At 34.6% G+C, this 21,439-nt stretch overlaps 1 protein-coding gene across 1 annotated transcript in view; it reads right to left on the bottom strand.

Annotated features, from left to right (window-relative positions):
• XPO7 (exportin 7) overlaps window positions 1–14,384 on the bottom strand; it is an 87,142-nt gene extending 72,758 nt beyond the window's left edge. The window contains exon 1 of the mRNA XM_051975664.1: window positions 14,334–14,384. Coding sequence (XP_051831624.1) covers window positions 14,334–14,369 — 36 coding nt within the window. The 5' untranslated portion in view covers window positions 14,370–14,384. The remainder of the gene's footprint in view (window positions 1–14,333) is intronic.
• Window positions 14,385–21,439: the final 7,055 nt, after the last annotated feature.

Below are 21,439 nucleotides of genomic sequence, written 5' to 3'. Positions count from 1 at the left end.
CTACCAGTCTAGATCTAGCTCAGGAATCACTGACATGATGTTAGTGATCTATCTATGACTACAGATCAAGTATCAAAGGTATGATCTAAACCAAGGTGTCTTGATTCCAAACCCTGCATGATCTACTTACTATGATATGTTACCGCTGGTTCTAGGCATACTTTTTTTTTTAATTAAAAATCTTTTTTTAATTACAAAGATCTGCTCATTTGTAGACTGCCAGCAACAGTCATTTTGTTTCAAGATGACAGATTGAATGACAAATCACATATGTATATAGTCTTATATCCTTAGTACTATATGAAGTGTCATTAAAATAAAATATTGTGAAATACCAAGGAGCAATAATCAGATCTTAGTTCATTCTATAGTAGCAGGATAGTGGTTTGTGTTCCATATAAATGGTAAAAAATTTCCACAAAAGAGAATCTAATCTCATAGCAATATTCTATATCATTACCACATGGAAGCATATTGTCAGTAATTCAAATAGGACAGATCCCTGTCAAAAGGGAAGGCAGCAGACACAAAAAGACCTCTATAGATTAAACCAAAGAACCTAAATTGCTGGAAGAATATTCAGTGCCAATACAATAAAATGACAATACTACCAAAATCAATTTACAATGTTAATGTTCACTCAAATTACCAAGGGAATACTTTATGGAATCTGATAAATAACAAAATTTGGAAAAACTGATGATAAAGAATATCAATGGATATAATAAAAAGAAATAAGGGAGCATCTAAGTGGTGCAGTGGATAGAGCACCAGCCCTGAAGTCAGGGCTCAAATCAGGTCTCAAATGTGTGGAAAAATTGGACATCTAAGAGCCCAATGTAGAAATGGAGATAAAGTGAGAAGACAGGGTGAGAAAAAACCCAAAACCCCATGTCCAAAATGTAATTGAGGCTTTCACTGGGCCTCTAAATGTATATTGACCCAGAGGAATGAGAGGCAGGACCCAGCTCCAAAGTTTCAATCAAAGGACAGGTGGGGCATGATAGCAGCTGAGGTTACACCCAGAGAGACTTTAGAAATTCAGAACTCTGATGTCATCAACCAACAGAAAAGCAATCAGGATTACAGTTGGGGAGAATATAAATTTTTTAACCCAACTGGGCAGTATCCAGTGCAAACAGCTCCAATGTAATTACCAGATGATGAGGAGAAATCCCAAAAGTGGTAAATAGAAGAGAATTAGACAAGTTAACTGCTTGGGGAAGAGGGTCTACTTATATTTCCACAGGTGGAAAAGGAATCAGATGGCTAACAATGAGACTGTTAAAAGGACTCTTAAAATCTTCAGAAATCATTGGATTTCCTAACACAAGATGAAACTGTTTTACTTCTTGAAAAACCAGCAAGAATCATTGGATTCCCTGAGATGAAAAATTGTTGATTAGACTTTTTGCAGTACTTCAGAGCTTACAGGAATTATTAGATTCCTGGCACATGAACTAATGGACAATGGATTCCTTATGGACTATTTCTCTAGGACTTATGGACATGTGTAAATTTTCAGGTTGATTCATGTTATTACATTACTACTAGCCTGTGTTATATTGCTATGTGCTTATGTAAATTATGTAAAATGCCTCCCATATTGATGGATTTATGTATACCCCTTCAGAAACCCACTAATCTGATTTGACTTCCTATTTCCTTTGGTGTTTTCATCTCCCTTCCTAAGGTGTCAGGGAAGGCGTGATCACCTTTTTTGGGGGTTCTCACCTCCTTGAGAAATCAGGGAGGTCATGACCATCCTATGTTCTAAAACAAAAGAAAGGGGGAGATGTTGGAATCTTTACAAACTGCTAACTAATTAGAGTTGATCTGATCTTACAAGAAGATGTTTTGGGCCAGAACCTGAAACAAGGTACTAAGTAGGACTAATTAGTACAATGCTTGTGTTTACACCTTTACTCATCGGAGTTCACAAGTTTGCCAGATTCACAAAGTAAACTTTGTACCTTTGTGAATTCACACCTCCCTTAAAGCTCTTAGGGCCAGAGAGCACTATGGGAGAAAACCCATAATCCCATTCTCTCAGAAGATATAAGGCCAGTGAAGAGAAAGCTATTCCAGAATATATTTTCCATTTTGTGGCAGAAGAGAGTTCAGCTGCATTGGAGAGGAGCATTCTGGTGCAGACACAGAGCACTTTGGGAGATTATTTTCCATTTGGCTGGCTGGCAGAAGAAGAGTTTTCAGAGGATAAAGCTACGAGTGGAGAGTTCAGGGGACAACCAGATTCATCTTCATCTCACACCACTGTAGTTGGTGGCTGGGTTCCTGCACTTCCCCCACTGAGACCAAGCTGGTCTGAAAGACTCACCAGAAAGCTAGCCGAGCCCCAAGTGAAGGAGACAAGAGATTCATTCCATCTCTGTGCTGGTTGGAGGCTAAAGAAAACAGAGGCAAAGGCTAAAGGACAAAAGCCTTGGATTTGGAGATATTTGGAGGGCTCTAAGCTAAACTGGCTGTGTTTTGAGAAGAACAAGTGCCCGAACAGGGACACTTAACATTTCATAGCTGTGTGGAACTGTGTGGGATTAAGTGACTTGCACAGGGTCCCACAGTTAGTGTCAAGTGTGTGAGGCTGGATTTTGAATTCAGCTCCTCCTCACTCCAGGATCAGTGCTCTTTCTACAATGCCACTTAACCTGCTCTTTTTTACAGTCTTGACTGAACAAGATAGGGGCATTTAGAAAAGATAAAATAAGTAACTGAACTAAAAAGCTTTTGCACAGACATTAATGTAGAGGATAAGTAGAAGTGGTGGAAGCTGGGTAGGGGTGGGGGCAGAAAACCTTTGCATCAAATTTCTCTGAGTTTACAAAGATATATAAACAATTAATAAATATAATTAAAACTAACAGCTATTCCCTAATAGGAAAATGGTCAAAGGATAAGAACAAACAGTTCTCAAAATAAGAATTGCAAACTATTCACAACCACATTGAAAAATGTTCTAAATCATTCAGAGAAAAGCAAATCAGAACAATTCTGAGGTTTCACACCACAACCTGATAATTAGCAAAAATGACCAAAAATGACAAGTTAATATTGGAGAGGCTGAACAAAAAGAAGCATGCTAATACACTTTTGGAGATGCAATAACATTTTGGAAAGTCATTTGGATTTATGCAAATAAACAAAAATGTCCCCGGCTTCTGAACCAGAGATTTAAATCCTGATTTTATACTTCAAAGAAGCCATCCATAAGAAAACAGTCCTCATTTTTTCAAAATATTTATCACCTTTTCTGATAGCTAAGAATTGGAAACTAAGTAGTTGCCCATCAACTGAGGAATGGCTACACAAACTGTGGTATATCAATGGAATGGAATACTACTGTGCTATAAGAAATCAAGTGTGTGAATACAAAGAAGCCATGGTGGGATTTATATTGACTGATGCAGAGTAAGGGAAACAGAGGCAAGAAAACAACAATAGAAATTAAAACAAATGTAAGTAGAAAAGAGACACGAAAAAAACCAAAAGTAAATAATAAAATCATAAAGATCAAGTAGCATTTAAAGGAAAAGATATGAGAAACACCCTCAATCCAAAGCTTCTGTGGAGGTAGGAGGTCCATAGGCTTACACATTATCTGTGTTCTTGAATTTTTTAAATGTATCTTTCAGTTGTGCAGACTTTTTATTTCCTCTCTAAAAAAAAAAAAAATACCATTAATCATACCAGATGGATATCCGGGAGGGTAAGGGAAAGAGACTCATGGAATTGTATAATGATACAAGAAACAGCAAATATAAAAAATATTAATCTTTAAAGGAAAGGCACTAGGAATTCTGAATGGGATTGTATCCACACACATGGGTACGCACGCGCATACATGTATGCCTAAATGGCAAAGTTCTTTCAGGAAATAGAGGTTATTGGAGCAAAATTTTGTTCATTGAAGTTGAACCTTCAAGTATGTGAATGCTTTAAGCCAAAATCACAAAATTTTAAAATTGGAAGGAAACTCAGAATCTTTATCTCCCTCACTTTAAGATGACAGATCCAGAAACAAGGTCTTATTCTTACTATGGCAACTTTATAGGCAGTCATTGGTTTTTCATATTTAAATGTATCCTTTCATAACTTTGAATCTTACCATGCACATTACTTGACTGCTAATTTATAAAACAGGATTTTGAATATTTGTTTCTAATAGTGGAAAGAAAAAAATTTAAAGAATACTTATGCTGCAAGCACAAGAAACACAAAAGTTTAGTTTCTTACAAAAATGAAATGCTAAATTGGACAGTAAGCTAATATGGCAAAGGAAAATTAGTTTAAAAAAAAATCTTCCAGAAAAGGGGGAAAATTACTGAAATGTATCATCAGATTAACTATTCTTATCTAGTTCTCTAGAAATTTTAAGCTTCTAAGCTCTATTTTTAAGCCGAGATACAGTTTATATTCTAATAGCTATTATTTTAACATGAAAATGATATTGTTTAAAAAAAATAAAAAAGGGTAACCAAAATATTTAGTTAATGGTTAAACAAAGTGATACTAGATAAACAGTAACTGGTTTTTAAAATACTATTCTTACAACCAACAGGATGATTTCAGAGAAGCTTGAAGAGATTTACATGAATTGATGCTAAGTGAAATGAGCAAAACCAGGAGATCATTATACAAGGCAATAAGAAGATTATAGGATGATCAATTCTGATAGGCGCAGTTCTCTTCAACAATGTGATGATTCAGATCAGTTCCAATGATCTTGTGATGAAGAGAGCCATCTACACCCAGAGAGAGGAGAGTAGGAACTGAATGTGGTTCATAATATAGCATTTTACTCTTTTTGTTGTTGTTTGTTTGCATTTTCTTTTCTTTTTTTAATCTTATTTTTCTTGTGCAGCAAGATAATTATATACACATGTATGCACATACTTCTATCATCAACAATATTGCAATACTTGCCATCTAAGGGAGGGGATGGAAAAGGGGGAGGGAAAACTGGAAACCAAGATTTTCCAAGAGTTAATGTTGAAAAAATTGCCCATACATGTTTTGAAAATAAAAAGCCTTAATAATTTTTTTAATAGTATTCTTATCCAAAGAAAATGTTGCTGGAAACTCAAAGAAAACTGAATGATTATCACTTTTTGATATCAAGATAAAAGATATACTTCTTTTAAGCAAATGACTCATTCTGTGGGAAAGTGGATGGGACAGTGACCTCTACATAGTCCCTCCAACTCTCAATATCTTAAAATTTTGTAGAACATTTTACAAATAAGCATTAGACTTGGAAACAAGAGAATTGGCTGGATTCTGCCATTAGTACTTAGCTGTATGATCTTGGGCAAATTATTTAACTTCTCAGGGTTTCAGTTTTCTAAGTTGTAAAATAAGAGGATTGGACTAGATAATCTCTAAGTATCCTTTCAATCCTTATTTCTGTGATTCTGGGAAATAAAAGATCCAAAGATCTTTATTTGTGTTGTAAAGATTCAAAATGAAGGGTCTAAAGCCTCCTCTCCCTCCCTTCACTTTGACTCAAGTCTAGATGCTTTTATTACGATAAGATGTTCGGGTGTGGTACTAAGAGTTAGGGATAAAAGAGCAAAAACAAAAATCCTTGCATTTAATTCCCCTGAGGGAAGGAGACAGGAGAACAGCACACTATACACACACACACACACACACACACACATATATTTACAGTCAATACCAGTTGAGCTATGTATTAGCAACTAATTGATGGGCTCAAGATAGACCTATAAGATAGCATGTGAACAAAGTTCTAAGGTGGTTTCTTAACTTTAATCTGTGAACTTATAACTATTTTGATATAACTGGTTTCACATATAATCCGATGTATTTTATTTTATACATTTAAATAATATTCTGAGCTAAGGCTAATCAGACTGCTAAAGGAATCTACAGCACAAGAAAGAACACCAGGTAAAAAGAAGCTAACAATTTATGCAGAAGTAAAAGTGAATTCCAGCTAAGAAAGCAGAGTTATTCATGAAGGACAACTAAGTCAGTTTAGCTAGTAAATAAAATACCGTGGACAGACACTACAGAGTTCAATTCTGCCTCAGATATTTATTACCCTAAATGATCCTGGGCAAGTCACAACCTCTTGGTGTCTCATGTTCCCTGAGAATCAATTGAGATAACATGTAAATGCTTTATAAACTTAAAAGTGATACTCTTCCCTAAGACCTATTACTTAATAAACCTGGAAAGAGAGGCTGGAGCCAAATACGAACTTTTATCCTAGAACTTTTTGAGCCAATTCAGAACCCTGATTTAGAGACATTCATTTAAACAGCTGTGTAAAGTTGGCCAAATCTGATCTACTGCCTGTTTTTGTTAGGCCAGTAAAATACAGTATGAATGGATTTTACATTTGAAAGTCAAGTTTTTGTGCATACCCTTTGATCCAGCATTGTTACTACTGGGCTTATATCCCAAAGAGATCTTAAAGAAAAGAAAGGGACCCGTATGTACAAAAATGTTTGTGGCGGCCCTTTTTGTAGTGGTTAGAAACTGGAAATTGAATAGATGCCCATCAATTGGAGAATGGCTGAATAAATTGTGGTATATGAATGATATGGAATATTATTGTTCTGTAAGAAATGACCAGCAAGATGATTTCAGAAAGGCTTGGAGAGAGAACTGATGCTGAGTGAGATGAAAAGAACCAAGAGATCAACATCTACTTCAACAACAATACTATACGATGATCAATTCTGATGGACATAGATCTCTTCAGTGAGATGAAGCAAATCGGTTGCAATTGTTCAATAATGAAGAGAACCCAGCGAAAGAACTATGGGAAATGAGTGTGGACCACAACATAGCATTTCCACTCCTTCTATTTTTGTCTGCTTGCATTTTTATTTTCCTTCTCAGGTAATTTTTACCTTATTTCTAAATCTGATTTTTCTTGTGCAGCAAGATAACTGTATAAATATGTATACATATATTACATTTAACATATATTTTAACATATTTAACATGTACTGGTCTGCCTGCCATCTAGGGGAGAGAGTGGGGGGAAAGAAGAGAAATGTTGGAACAGAAGATTTTGCAAGGGTCAATGCTGAAAAATTATTCATGCATATGTCTTGTAAATAAAAAGCTATAACAAAAATAAAATTAAATTAAAAAAAGAAAGTCAAGTTTTATTGCATTAAGAAACAGTCTTTGTTATGGAATATTAGTGTTTTGCAAGAAATGACCAGCAGGATGAATACAGAGAGGCTTGGAGAGACTTACATAAGGAGGGGGAAAGTTGGAACAGAAGTTTTTGCAAGGATCAATGTTGAAAAATTACCCATGCATATGTTTTGTCAATAAAAAACTATTAAGAAAAAAAGAAGAAACATTCTTAGTTCTATGACTGTAATTTGTAGACCCTTTGTATAGGGAATGGATGGAAGAGAGTTTAGAGATTTGAGGCAAGAAGGCCAATTAGGAGACAAAAGTATGGTAACTATCTAAATAGAGATAAGGCACCAGATCCAAGAGCTGTTGGAGACATACTCACAAGACTTGGCACTGAATGGGAGGGTAAAGGAGAGTGAATGTTGAAGTTGAGACTAATGTTGCATATCCAAGTTTAGAAGGATGATGGTATCACCAATAAAAGGAGGGAAATTAGAATGAAGGGTAAAGTTTTAGGGAAAGAAATTAACTTCTATTTTCCACATACACAGTTTGAGATGCTTATGGCAGATTTGTTGGTAAATACACAATTGGCAATTGGTGATATAGAGTTGGAGCTTAACAAATGTATGGATTTATTTTTGATTTGACAGTTTTGAGAGATTTGAGAGTTTATCTGCTTTGAGATAAATAACTAAATCTAGGAAAACTGATGAAGTCATTGAGTTAAGTAAGGTATAGAAAGAGAAGAGGACAATAGAGCTTTGTTACACAAAAGAAAATCTCTCAAAGGAGACTGAAGAGAGGACAAGTACAAGAATCAAGAAAAAGTAATGTCATGAAAACTCAGCAAAAGTATCCAGAAGGAGAAAATCCCAAGTGCTGCACTATTTTAGAAGACTGAACCACAAACCTATAAGTTTCATAAATAAAGTATTTGTAGCAAAAAAAAATAAAGCAAAGGTAGAACCTCAGACAGAATCACAAGAGTCAAACATCTGCCTTACAAGTGATTCCTTAATACTACTACATTCGACCTCTATTAAATATAAGTGAATTCTGTTCACCAACCCAAAATTTTGCTGCCAAGACCCCTTCTCCTCCAGAAGTGGTTCTCAGATTCTCTGGGATTCTAAAGTTGGGGGAAGGGAAAATTCATTTATATGGCACCTATTATGTGCCAGGCACTATTCGAAGTATTTTTACTAGTTTCATAAATAAAGTATTTGTAGCAAAAAAAAAAAAAAAAAAAAAGCAAAGGTAGAACCTCAGACAGAATCAGAGAAGTGAAACACCAGCCTTGCAAGTGATTCCTTAATACTACTACATTTTGTTTGTTCCTCACAACTCTTCAAGGGAGGTGCTATTATCCCCATTTTACAGTTGAGGAAACTAAGGCAACAGTAGTTAAGTGACTTGTCCAGAGTCAGTTAGCCAAGAAGTGTCAGAGTTTACATTAGAACTCAGATTCCAAGCCCAGCATTCTGCCTCTTAGGTGCAAACTATCCTCTATGATTTCACAAAGTGTTCATTTGTCTCACAATCTAAACTATCGGCCCTTAATAAGACTCTTTCATGAAACAAAAGCAATGAAAATGGACTCTGTGAAGCAATAATTACCTATAGAACATTTCAGAAACATTCATTAAAAGTTTATTAAATATTGATTCTAACTAACTAGCACTGTAACAGGTGCTAGAGCATAAAAAATATTTTAGAAAACATGTTTCCTGTCTTCAGACAGTTCATAATTGGAGTTCTTTTTGACAACATATAGAATGAAAGAATTAAAATGTAATAACCAGGGATAATGATTATGCAGAATTATTCAATTAATCTTAAACTATGAGGCAAAACTTCAGAATTTTACAACTGTTGTTCAAAGATGTTTATGGTCTTAAAAGTCTTCAAAATTACCCAGTTTATTAAAAAATCCCTGAGAATATACTCCTTCCTCCTTATATTAAGGACATGTCATTAATCCCACAAAACAGATCAATTGAATTGAATTGAATTGAAGCTGACTGAAATATTTTCTCTTGATGCTTACTATAAACTGTTAAGAGTACTCTGGTAAAGGGTTCCCTTCAGGGAGTTGCTAACAAGAATACAGAAACACTATTAAAGCAAAAGGATTTGTAACCTTTAGATCATGGACCATCTCTGGTAGTCTGCGTGAAGCCTATGATTTCTTCAAAATGCTTTTAAATACCAAAAAAAAAAAAAAAAAAAAAAAAAAGTAAACCAATTATACTGAAAACATTAACATGTGTACACATGCATAAATAAACATATATGTAAACACACAAAAGTTCAGGGACCTCTAATTGAGAATCTCAGCTATGATGGCACATGTTTGTAAACTATATCAAACAGGTTTTGGAAGCCACAGGAATTCTGGCAACATTTACTACTTAGAAACATCTATCATAGGTACATTATTTAATAAAACATGAAGGTATTATGTAGATAGAAGGGTGCATTAAGGATCATTAAGTGACATACATTAGACAACATGGGAGACCAGTAATCAACACAACTATGACATTTTTCACGTTACCTGAAGTTTCCAGAGCCTCAATTGAGGCAAAGTATTCTGTACTTTTAATTTTAAAGCCAACAGGCTACATAAAAACAATTCCAAAATTATTTATGACTAAGTAACTGTCATTCAGAGTCACATTAGTCATAAATATGTGATGATCAATGATTATGACAAACCAAGCAACAACTGGAATGTACAGAAAACAATGATATACTATTAATTTTGGGGGAAGGGGTTGGATCTGTGATTTCATGAGCCTAGAGAATTCTCAGAATGGAAATTCTCTTTTTAAAGCAGATAAATCAGACATTGTTGGTGGAATTGTGAACACATCCAGCCATTCTGGAGAGCAATTTGGAACTATGCTCAAAAAGTTATCAAACTGTGCATACCCTTTGATCCAGCAGTGTTTCTACTGGGCTTATACCCCAAAGAGAAACTAAAGAAGGGAAAGGGACCTGTATGTGCCAAAATGTTTGTGGCAGCCCTGTTTGTAGTGGCTAGAAGCTGGAAAATGAATGGATGCCCATCAATTGGAGAATGGTTGAGTAAATTGTGGTATATGGAAGTTATGGAATATTATTGTTCTGTAAAAAATGACCAGTAGGATGAATACAGAGAGGACTGGTGAGACTTACATGAACTGATGCTAAGTGAAATGAGCAGAACCAGGAGATCATTATATACCTCAACAACAATACTATATGAGGATGTATTCTGATGGAAATGGATCTCTTCGATAAAGAGATCTAATTCAGTTTCAATTGATCAAAGATGGACAGAAGCAGCTACACCCAAAGAAAGAACACTGGGAAATGAATATAAACTGCTTGCATTTTTGTTTTTCTTCCTGGGTTATTAATACCTTCTGAATCCAATTCTCCCTGTGCAACAAGAGAACTGTTTGGTTCTGCACGCATATATTATATCTAGGATATACTGTAACCTATTTAACATGTATAGGACTGCTTGCCATCTGGGGGAGGGGAAAAATCGGAACAGAAGAGAGTGCAAGGGATAATGTTGTAAAAAATTACCCTGGCATGGGTTCTGTCAATAAAAAGTTATTTAAAAATTTAAAAAAAAAAAAAAAAAAAGACTACAGGTATGAAGGGAGGCTAAGAGCTTTAAACGGAGAAGAGATAAATTCACAGAAACCTGTTAAGGCTTTTGGGGATTAGAGAAATTGTTGGATTGTAACACTATTTTTTGCTCTAAGAGACTGGTGAATGTTTCTAGCAAATCTCTGTAATCTTAAGATTTTAAGGGAAAAATGGTTTTTTCTGTAGCATTTATAAATATAAATGTATAATAACACTGGAATTATATCACATTCTGAAGCAAATCCATTTCTTTCTTGTTTTCCTAAAATGACTTCTATAAACTGCTTTCTACAAAAAAAAAAAAAAAAAAAAAAAAAAAAAAAAGCAGATAAACCAGCAATTTATTTATAACATTTTCTGAGTTGCCTATGGCACTGACCGGCCCAACTTCACCAACCAGCTTATAAATCAGAGGCAGAAACTGAAAGAAGAGCAACATGAAGTAGTAGAGAGAAAACTACTTTTAAAGTCAGGAAGACCTGGATTCAAGTCTTGACCCTGGGCACATACTGGCTCAGTAAAACTAGACAAATAACTTAACAAGATTTTCTGGAAATTCCCTTAGACTATTTCTGAGAGGTGACAACTTGCATTGGTAGCAGTTTCCTACTGCTTCTAATATAGAGGAAGACTACTGATTAATTTGGAGATTATTCTTAAATAAAACTTCAACGGATCAATATTTGTAAAGTGTCTATGTGCCAGGCATTATGCTAAATTCTGGGAATACAAAAAAGGGCAAAACTCCCCTACCCTCAAAGAAGCTGACAATCTACATGTGATAATCAACTATGATAAACTTGGTTCTTTTCAGCAATTCATTGATCCAAGGGCAATTCCAATAAACATTGAATGGAAAATGTCATCTGCATACAGAGAGAGAACTCACGATACTATTTTCACCACTTTTCTTCCTTATTTGTTCTGATTTTTCTCTCCCCACATGATACATATGGAAATACATAAATGAATGTACATACACCAACTTATTAAAAAAAAAAAAAAAAGCTTGTAATCTAATGGGGGTGAGAACATGCAAACAAATAGATACAAAGCAAATTGTACATAAAATAAATCAAAATAAAGGAGAAAGCACTGAGATTAAGAGGGGTTGGGAAAGGCTTCCAAAAGAAGACAGGATTTTAGTTGGGATTTAAAGGAAGCCAGGAGGCTGAGCAGCCTTCATAGAGAAGGTGAGGCATATAGAAGAAGGTGTCAGGAGACAGCTACCAGAAAATGCTAAGCTGGGAAATATGGAGTATCTTCTTTTGCCCAACAGCTAGGAGCAGGAGGGCCTTCTGTCACAACCTTCTGACTGGGAGATAGATATAAGAAAACCGAAAACCTAAGAGTGGGCTCCGTTTGTGAAGGGTTTTGAATGCCAAACAGAGCATTTTGTGTTTGTTCCTGGAGGCAATAGGAAGTTCCCCCCACCCCCACCTCGATCACCATTCCAACAAACATTGCCAGGTGTTAAGTACACTTATTTAGCTCAGTGAACAAATAATTTGACCTTTTTAGGACCAAGTTTCCTCATTTTTAAAATAAGAGGTTTGGGCAACTGAGGTGCCACTTCACACTTATCAGACTGGCTAATATAACAAAAAAAGAAAATAACAAATGCTGGAGGGGATGGGGGGAAATTGGGACACTAATGTACTTGTTAGACTTTTTTTTAAATGGAAAAGGACATGTATGTATAAAAATATTTACAGTACCTTTTTGCCATGGCAAAAAAATTGGAAATTGATGAAATACTTTTGTGCCATAAAAAATGATGATCAAGATCGCCTCAGAAAAACCTGGACAGACTTATATGAACTGATGGCAAAGTAAAGTGAGCAATACCAAAACACTGTATAACAGTGATACTGTATAATGATTAACTGTGAATGACTTGCTACTCTCAGCAAAGCAAATATTCAGGATAATTCTCAAGAACCTATGATGAAAAATGCTATCTACTTCCAGAGACAAAACCGATAGAATCTGAATACAAATTAAAGCATTTCAACTAGTTCTTTCCGATTCTAAAATTTTCAGTATGTCTCTACTTAAAAAAGAACATCTAGTAATGGATGGGGAACTGACTTCATCTGTTAAATGGGATTGTTTTCTGCCTTACTTATTTCACAGGACTGTTATGAGGTTAACTTTTCATACCTCCTTCATAAAGTACAGACTAGGTGAGACAGAATGTACCTGTGCAGAAATCCTCTAACCTGTGGAGGAAAAGCATGGTGAAAAACATTTGGAGAAATGTCAAATACATACATCATACGTATATGTACGTATACACACACACAAAAAGATCAAATGAAGAAAATGACAAAAAATGTCTGCTATAAAACACAAAGCTGTCACCAAAGGCAGGATATCATTCTGATAGGAAACTTCAAATATACAAACATCTGCTAAAAATTTCTCTAGACAATACAATTAGAGCTAACATCTATAATGCATGTTAAGGTTTGCAAGATACTTTATATATGTTAACTCACAACAACCTTGTGAGCATGGTGTTGTTATTCTCCTTTTTACAGGTGAAAACTGAGGTAGTTTCAAATGGTCAAACAGCTTGTTCAGGTTCATCATCTAGAGTCTGAAATTAAGTTGTCTGGTTCCAAGTCCTGTCATTGTACTACCAAAGTTTACCATGATAAATTCTTGATTGTACACTACCAAGAATTTTATCCCTCACAAGTAGAGGAAGAGATGAAAGAAACGATTATTCTGAACCTCACTTTAACCACTAAAAGAAGATGAATCAGTGAATTGAAAATGATAGAAACCTCTATGAGAGATAAAAAAGGAATTACTTATATCATCTGCCATGTATCTAAGATGTTGAGAGAGTAGAATTTGAAGAGATTGAATAAAAAGATAGAATTCTATGGCCCTAAGGCTGAAAAGATAAAAATGGGAATGATTTCAAGACAAATTCTGAATATCTATTTTGCAAATGATTCAGTTAAAAAGGGGCTAGACATGTAATATCAGTAAAGCCAGATATTAAATTAATGTAAATATTCATATACTGAAGTTATTTTAAGTTTAAATAGTTGTAAATTTAAATGTTTTAGTTTAAGTTCACAATGTTATTTACAAAAAGAAAAGCAAAATATTGAAGATTGAAGAAAATATTAAAAAAATAAAAATTTAAAAAAAGAATAAAAATATAAAATTTACAATCCTGTAAAAAAAGCATCAGGAAAGCTGAAATCTAGAACAAATGAATCTTGTAAAAAATTATTAACAATTAAGAGAGCTTAAACAATATATATGAAAAATTCTGTGAGGGGACAGGGAGATAGGAGAGGAATAATAAGAATGAAAAAATCTGGTTTCTTGAAAAGGGAAGAAGAAACAATATTAGAGCATTAAATTTTAATTTTGTGTTTGTAGCAGCCCGTTTTGTAGTGGTAAGAAACTAGAAACTGAATGGATGCCCATTAGTTGAACAGCTGAATAAATTATGGCATATGAATGTTATAGAATATTTTTGTTCTGTAAGAAAGCAGGATGATTTCAGAGAGACTTACATGAAGTGAAACGAACAGAACCAGATCATTATACATGGGAACAAGAAGACTATATGATGATCAATTCTGATGGACATGGCTCTCTTCAACAATGAGATGATCCAAACCAGTTCCAATTGTTCAGTGATGAAGAGAGACATCTGCACCCAGAGAAAGAACTGTGAGAACTGAATGTGGTTCACAACATAGCATTTCACTCTTGTTGTTGTTTGCTTACATTTTATTTTGCTTCTTTTTTTTTCCTTACGCAGCACAATAATTGTATAAATATGTATACATTTTTGGATTTAACATATATTTCTACCATGTTTAACATATATTGGACTACTTGCCATCTAGGGAAAGATGTAGGAAAGGGGGGAAGGGGGATTGGAACACAGGGTTTTGCCATCTAGGGGAGGGTGTGGGAAGGGGGGGGGGAGATTGGAACACAGGGTTTTGCAAAGGCTAATGTTCAAGAATTGTCCATGCATATGTTTTGAAAAATAAAAAGCTTTAATAAAAAGTTAATTTTGCATCTGTTTTCTTTACTGAATAGAAGTCTTCAGACTGAGGACTAAAGGAAGAGAGTTAAGTGAAGAGATAGAATTCCAAGTCACCTGGTCATCTAGATGAACTATCCACTCAGGATCCTGAAGTTGTAGATATGATGACTAATAATAATAGATAATAAATGATGACTGGTAACCCTAATTTCTCAATTTCTTTAGGAAGGCAAAATAACTTCTTCAAATTGTATATATAAGGTGAACCTGATTGTTATTCCGAGTAAATTCTAGAATGAATGCTTAAAAGTATAGCTTGAGAGCACTGAAGACAGGCACTAACAATAGTGGCAGGTCATGTTGAGCTGACCTCATTTTCTTTTTTGATGTTATGGGAGGAACAGAGTAGGGAAATACTGTCAACTATAATACACATGGATTTCAACAAGGTATTTGACAAAGTCTGATAATATTCTTGTAGATAACTAATTTAAAGCTAGAATGAATCTTCACAGATTAGAAAGCATATCTAGGGAGGTTCAGTGACTTGCCTACCATCATCCAGAGGTTCTCATGACTCCAAACCCTTTCTATTGCACCATGTGGAGAAAGAGATAGAGGGAATAATGGTAGAATTAAGAATTGGTTTAACACAGAACCCAAAGATTGGCGATTAACAATAAACATTTAGAACTGATGCTATGAGCAGAACCAGGAGATCATTATATACCTCAACAACAATACTGTATGGGGATGTATTCTGATGGAAGTGGATTTCTTCGACAAAGAGATCTAACTCAGTTTCAATTGATCAAAGATGGATAGAAGCAGCTACACCCAAAGAAAGGACACTGGGAAATGAATATAAACTGCTTGCATTTTTGTTTTTCTTCCCGGGTTATTTATACCTTCTGAATCCAATTCTCCCTGTGCAGTAAGAGAACACTTCAGTTCTGCACATACATATATATATTTTATCTAAGATATACTGTAACCTATTTAACATGTTATATGACTGCTTGCCATCTGGGGGAGGGGGTGGAAGGAGGGGGGAAATCGGAACAGAAGTGAGTGCAAGGGATAATGTTGCAAAAAATTACCCTGGCATGGGTTCTGTCAATAAAAAGTTATTTAAAAAAAAAAAAGAACTGATGCTGAGTGAAATGAGCAGGACCAGGAGATCATTATATACTTCAACAACAATACTGTATGATGATCAATTCTGATGGACGTGGCCCACTTCAACAATGAGATGAACCAAATCAGTTCCAATAGAGTAGTAATGAATTGAACCAGCTACACCTAGCGAAAGAATTCTGGGAGATAACTATGAACCATTACATAGAATTCCCAATCCCTCTATTTTTGTCTGCCTGCATTTTTGATTTCCTTCACAGGCTAATAGTACACTATTTCAAAGTCCGATTCTTTTTGTATAGCAAAATAACTGTTTGGACATGTATACTTATATTGTATTTAATTTATACTTTAACATATATAACATGTATTGGTCAACCTGCCTTCTGGGGGAGGGGATGGGGGGGAAGGAGGAGAAAAATCGGAACAAAAGGTTTGGCAATTGTCAATGCTGTAAGATTACCCATGCATATAACTTGTAAATAAAAAGCTATCAAAAATAAACAAATAAACATTTATCTAAAGAGAAATCTTTAATGGAATGGTACAAAATTTGGCCTTTAGGCTTATCCTATTTAGAAACTTTTATCAACAACTTCAATAAAGTCATGAGCATTCTTATTGAAACAGAAGCTAACATGAAGCTGAAAGAGACAATTAATATATTGGAAATACAATTGAGATTGGAAAATAAATTCTGAGACTAGAAAAATGGTAGGAATCTAAGGAGATGAAATTTAAACACTGCTATACAAGAAAAGGATGGGAGAGAGAAAAAAAAATCAGTTTTGGTAAACTAAGTATGATATGAAAGAAAGAGTATAGCTCAGTTCTGCTATAATTCAACATTATGTATTCCTCCCCCCCCTTTCCCCTCCCCTCGCCAAGTGCCAACTTACACAAAATTGCATAATTAAAACCAGAGAGCTTATAAGAAAAATGGGGCTGGGAGACAAGGCTCAAAAACTTTGTCATTAGTGATAGCACAAACAAAAGAATCTAATTAATTAAAACCAGGAACACAATTTTAGACATGTTGAATAGCTAAGAAATAAATAAATAAATTCTACATTAAATAGTGGCAGGTCTCAGCAACTTAAGACTTGGAGGCCTGAGTCCATGGTCTAAAGTGAAAAGGATAGGAGTGGAGCTGGTATTCTACTCTGCTCAATATTCCTGCTACATCACAAGACATACAACACATATGGCACTTTACTTTGAAAAACTCCTGAAGTATGCTTATGAAAATGAGTGTTGTGCTGTTCGGTTCTGCACACATATATTGTATCTAGAAAATACTGTGACATATTTAACATGTATAGGACTACTTGCCATCTCGGGGAGAGGGTGGAAGGAGGGGGGGGGGGGAAGTCGGAACAGAAGTGAGTGCAAGGGATAATGTAAAAAAATATCCAGGCATGGGTTCTGTCAACAAATGTTATAATTATTAAAAAAAAAAAAAAAAAAGAAAGAAAGAAAGAAGAAAAAAGAAAAAGAAAATGAGTGTTGTAAAGTTTGCAGTTTTCAAGTTATTGTATAGTGCACTTTTTTTGCATTCTTGTTGTTCTTGTATAAGAAATCTTCAAGAAGTAAACTCCAAATCTGAGTTATGCTCAAAATGTTCCCTAATACATCAGTTGCACTGGAATAAATTCACACTTTCAAAACATGTGTTATATCAGAAGTGACTGTATGGTTAAAAAAAAAAAAGGAAAAAAAGTAATTTGATTTTATTTAAGGCTGGAAGGAGATGTGTTCTTTGCCCTATTTAGAATCTGAGATTTCAATTCTGACCTTTTAGGAACAGTGATAATCTAAAGAAGATCCCCATAGTGTGAAAAGATTCGTGACAATCAGAAGATTCAAAATCAAGTCCTATGCAGTCTATATCCCCTTCATAGAGGATAGAGAGGAAGAATATGAAAATCGAGAGGTGAAGATTTTCTCTTTCGCATCAAATACCTTAGTAGTTTTCATATGGAAAAAGGATTATTTGTATTCTGTTTAGCCATAAAAGAACAAGGACCACTATCAGGGCAGAAAGATTTAAATCGAAAAGAATTTAACAACTATTCAAACATGAAATGGGATGCTATACTTGATAATGGATTCTTTATACCAGGAATTCAAACAGAGCCTTAATAACCATGTCAGAAAAATTACAACATAGATTAGATAGATAAAGCTTAAGGTTTCTTTCCAATTCTAAGATTCTAAAGAGGGAGAGGGGAGGGAAACCCAACAGTTTTGTGGATTTTATTTATTAAACCTTCATTATCAAGTTGATTGAAGTCTCTGCTATGGTTGGATTACCAAGATCAATCAAATACATCAAATATTTCTTAGGATCTGTTTACAAGCAATAAAAATGACTTATTTGCATAATGCTTTATATTTTATAAAATGAGATTATCACAACAATCCCACGAGGTAGGTAGCTATTATTATTTTCCTTTACAACAAATTAAACTTCACTTGCCCAAGGTCAACACCACTGGAGGTGAATAATCCAGAACACAGCTAATGCCGGCACACAACATTAGCAGAGTTTTGTAGAGCCAGGGCCACATAAGGAGATTTATCAGTTTCTTTTCATTAAAGCATACTTAGACTTGGGGAAGGGAAATAGACAACTTATATAATGCCTATTATGTGCCAAATGCTTTTTACAAATATCGCCTCATTTGTTCTTCACAACAACCCTGGGAGGTAGGTGCTAGTAATATCTTCATTTTACAATTGAGGAAGCTTAAGCAAGTGATTTGCCCAGTCATACAGCTAGTTTAAGTGTTTAAAAGCTTGGATTGGAACTTGGGTCTTCCTAATTCCAGACCTAGTACTCTATTCATAGTATCATCATTTGCTTCTTGGGTCAGCATGAGATGAACTTGGGTGCTCTTTTTAAAAGGGAGTTGCTTCCTCTGGTCTAAAATTGCACAAATATGTGTTTGTGCTGTTTTAATCTTCTTGAAGTTCTTGAATTGGGATGACCAAAGATGGCAACCTTCTCTTTAGAAGTCTGATTTAAGATATGCTTTTAATCTACTTGTTAGAAGTCTAGAAAAATACTCCTCAAAACCACCTCTCAAGATGAACTAGAAAATCCTTAACACATCCTCCCTCTGTCAGGTAGGCTCACCAATTCTTTTACCTCCCTCCCCACCAAACAGATATAGCTAATACAGAGATTTGTTTTGCATGATCATCCAAATTTGAAATGGGTTTTTTTTCTTGCCTTCTCAATAGGTAGGGGAGAGAATTTGGAACTAAAATAAAAATTGAAAAATGAAGACTCAAATGAGAAAAATTCAAATCATGATTCTAAACAAAACTCAAAAGCCTGATAAACTTTGGTTTTCATTTATGTTAATGAATTTCCTATTTTTAAGATCTCTAAGGTCCTTTCTAAGTCAATGAATCAATCAAGAAGTATTTAAGTTCTAACAATATAAGTACAAAGAATGAAATAATCATGCAAAAGATGTTACTTGAGCTATGTCTTTAAAGACTGGGATCTCAAAGGGCAGGAGTAAGGAGGGAGTAGTGTACTCCAGATATGGAAGAAAACCAAGGCAAATACCTATGTGAGGAATTAGGTAAAGCTAAGTGTGGCTGGCTCCAAGTGTTATCAGAGGGAGTGTAACATCCAATGAGGCTGAAAAGATAGCTTGGGATTAGGTATGTAGAGCTTTAAAATCTAGAGGAAACCATTGGATTTGAATGAGGAAGGGAGTCATGTTTGTCAGATCTGCACTTATGGAAAATTTCTTTGGCAGTGAAGATAGCAGTTTGTAGGATGAACCAGCGTGGGACAAAAGGGTGATTAGTATCAAATGCAGAAGATGGGTTAAGAAGAGGCCTAAAAAGAACTTCAGATTTAATGATCACATCATCATTGGTAACTTTTAAGTTAGCAGTTTCAGTTCAATGAGTTTGGAAAGCAGATTGCAAAGAATAAAGAAACCTATGAGAAGAGAAGAAGGGGAAGTAGTACAGAGAACTGGCCTTTCTACTATTCCCTACACAAAATATTCCTCTCCCTTTCATTAGCTGTCCACTCATATCTGTTATGCTCCCCCTATTTCTATCTTCTGCTTTCCCTAGCGTCCTTCAATTCTCAGCTAAAATCTCATCTTCTATAACAGATATCAAACATAGGGCCAACATTCTCAGTAATATGGGCCTGAACTAGATTAAAATTTACCTGGAAAATATTTAACAAAATAAATCAAAACTTCTAAAACATAGAAATTGTTAGTGTGTAATTTTCTATATACCCCAGGGATCTTTATATTTAGTTTAGTTGCTTCCATTTCTATATGGGTCTAATAATACTGTTCTCCAGAAGCAAATCCCCAATCTCCTGATTCCCCTTAATTTTAGTACTTGATTAACCCCTTCTATAGCTAATTTGTACATCACTGTTTGCATGTTTTTCTCCTAGTCGACTTCGAGCTCTCACAGATCAGGGACTGTCTTTTACCTTTTTTTTGTAGCTCCAACACTTAGCACAGTGCTTGGAACATATCACATATGTTTTGAGTTTTTGATTGAGAAAGAAAAGAAGTATGGGATTATAAGATCTGATAAGAGATTTTTAAGCATGTTTTAAATCACTGATTCTATGCTTTTCTGATAGTATAAATTTACCTCGAGTTTAAAACAACAGTGGACAAAAGAATAAAAGGGCTCCTAGAATCCCAGATGTTGAGTTAGAAGGGATCTTAAAACTTCTCACATCCAACACCCTCATTTTATAAATAAGTCAAAAACTACACAATAGCAAAAAGGTAATGAGTAACAAAACCTCAATTAGCACCCTTCTCCACCCCATGTGGAAGCCAACATTCAATTTCTGAAACTTTTTCAAAGTTCTTATTTAAAAAAATTAGCTAAGAACATTACTAAAAAGAAAACACCAAAATAGTATTCTAAGTAATTTTTGGTTGAACACTATAGCAAGTATGATCCACTTATCTGGCTTTTGGTAAACACTGTTGTAGGTTCTTAAGTAAACTAAATTTTGTATCTGAATATAAATATCCTTTTGGAATGCAGAAATTTTTAAAAGTTAGGAGCCGCTAAGAGTTGAATGAAAAACTACTAGTCAAACAAGATATTTTTAAGAATTGGGAGAAATACATAGAAATTTTTTTTTTTTTATCAATAAGGAAAATAGGGCCCTTTTCTTACTATTAAGATAAAATGATATACTTATTTTAAGGACCTGGTGATTATTTTTTAAATAATTTGTAAAGCTTCTGAGAAAATCCTGTTCCTTTTCATAACCCTCAAACATTAATCAAATATTCAGCTACAGACTCAAATTTTTCTGCAGATATGCTTGGTTTAACTCCAGAATCTTTTCCTTTATACTATGACACACTTCAAACCACTTAATTTAAGTCACCTGATCATACAAGGATCCCATTACATAGAGTTTGCATACAACCACAGAATTATAGCCTTCCTTTAAATCCACTA

Source organism: Antechinus flavipes, chromosome 2, assembly GCF_016432865.1.
Source record: "Antechinus flavipes isolate AdamAnt ecotype Samford, QLD, Australia chromosome 2, AdamAnt_v2, whole genome shotgun sequence".
In the NCBI taxonomy this organism is placed as follows: Eukaryota; Metazoa; Chordata; class Mammalia; order Dasyuromorphia; family Dasyuridae; genus Antechinus; species Antechinus flavipes.
This window is presented reverse-complemented; position numbering and strand designations above follow the sequence as displayed.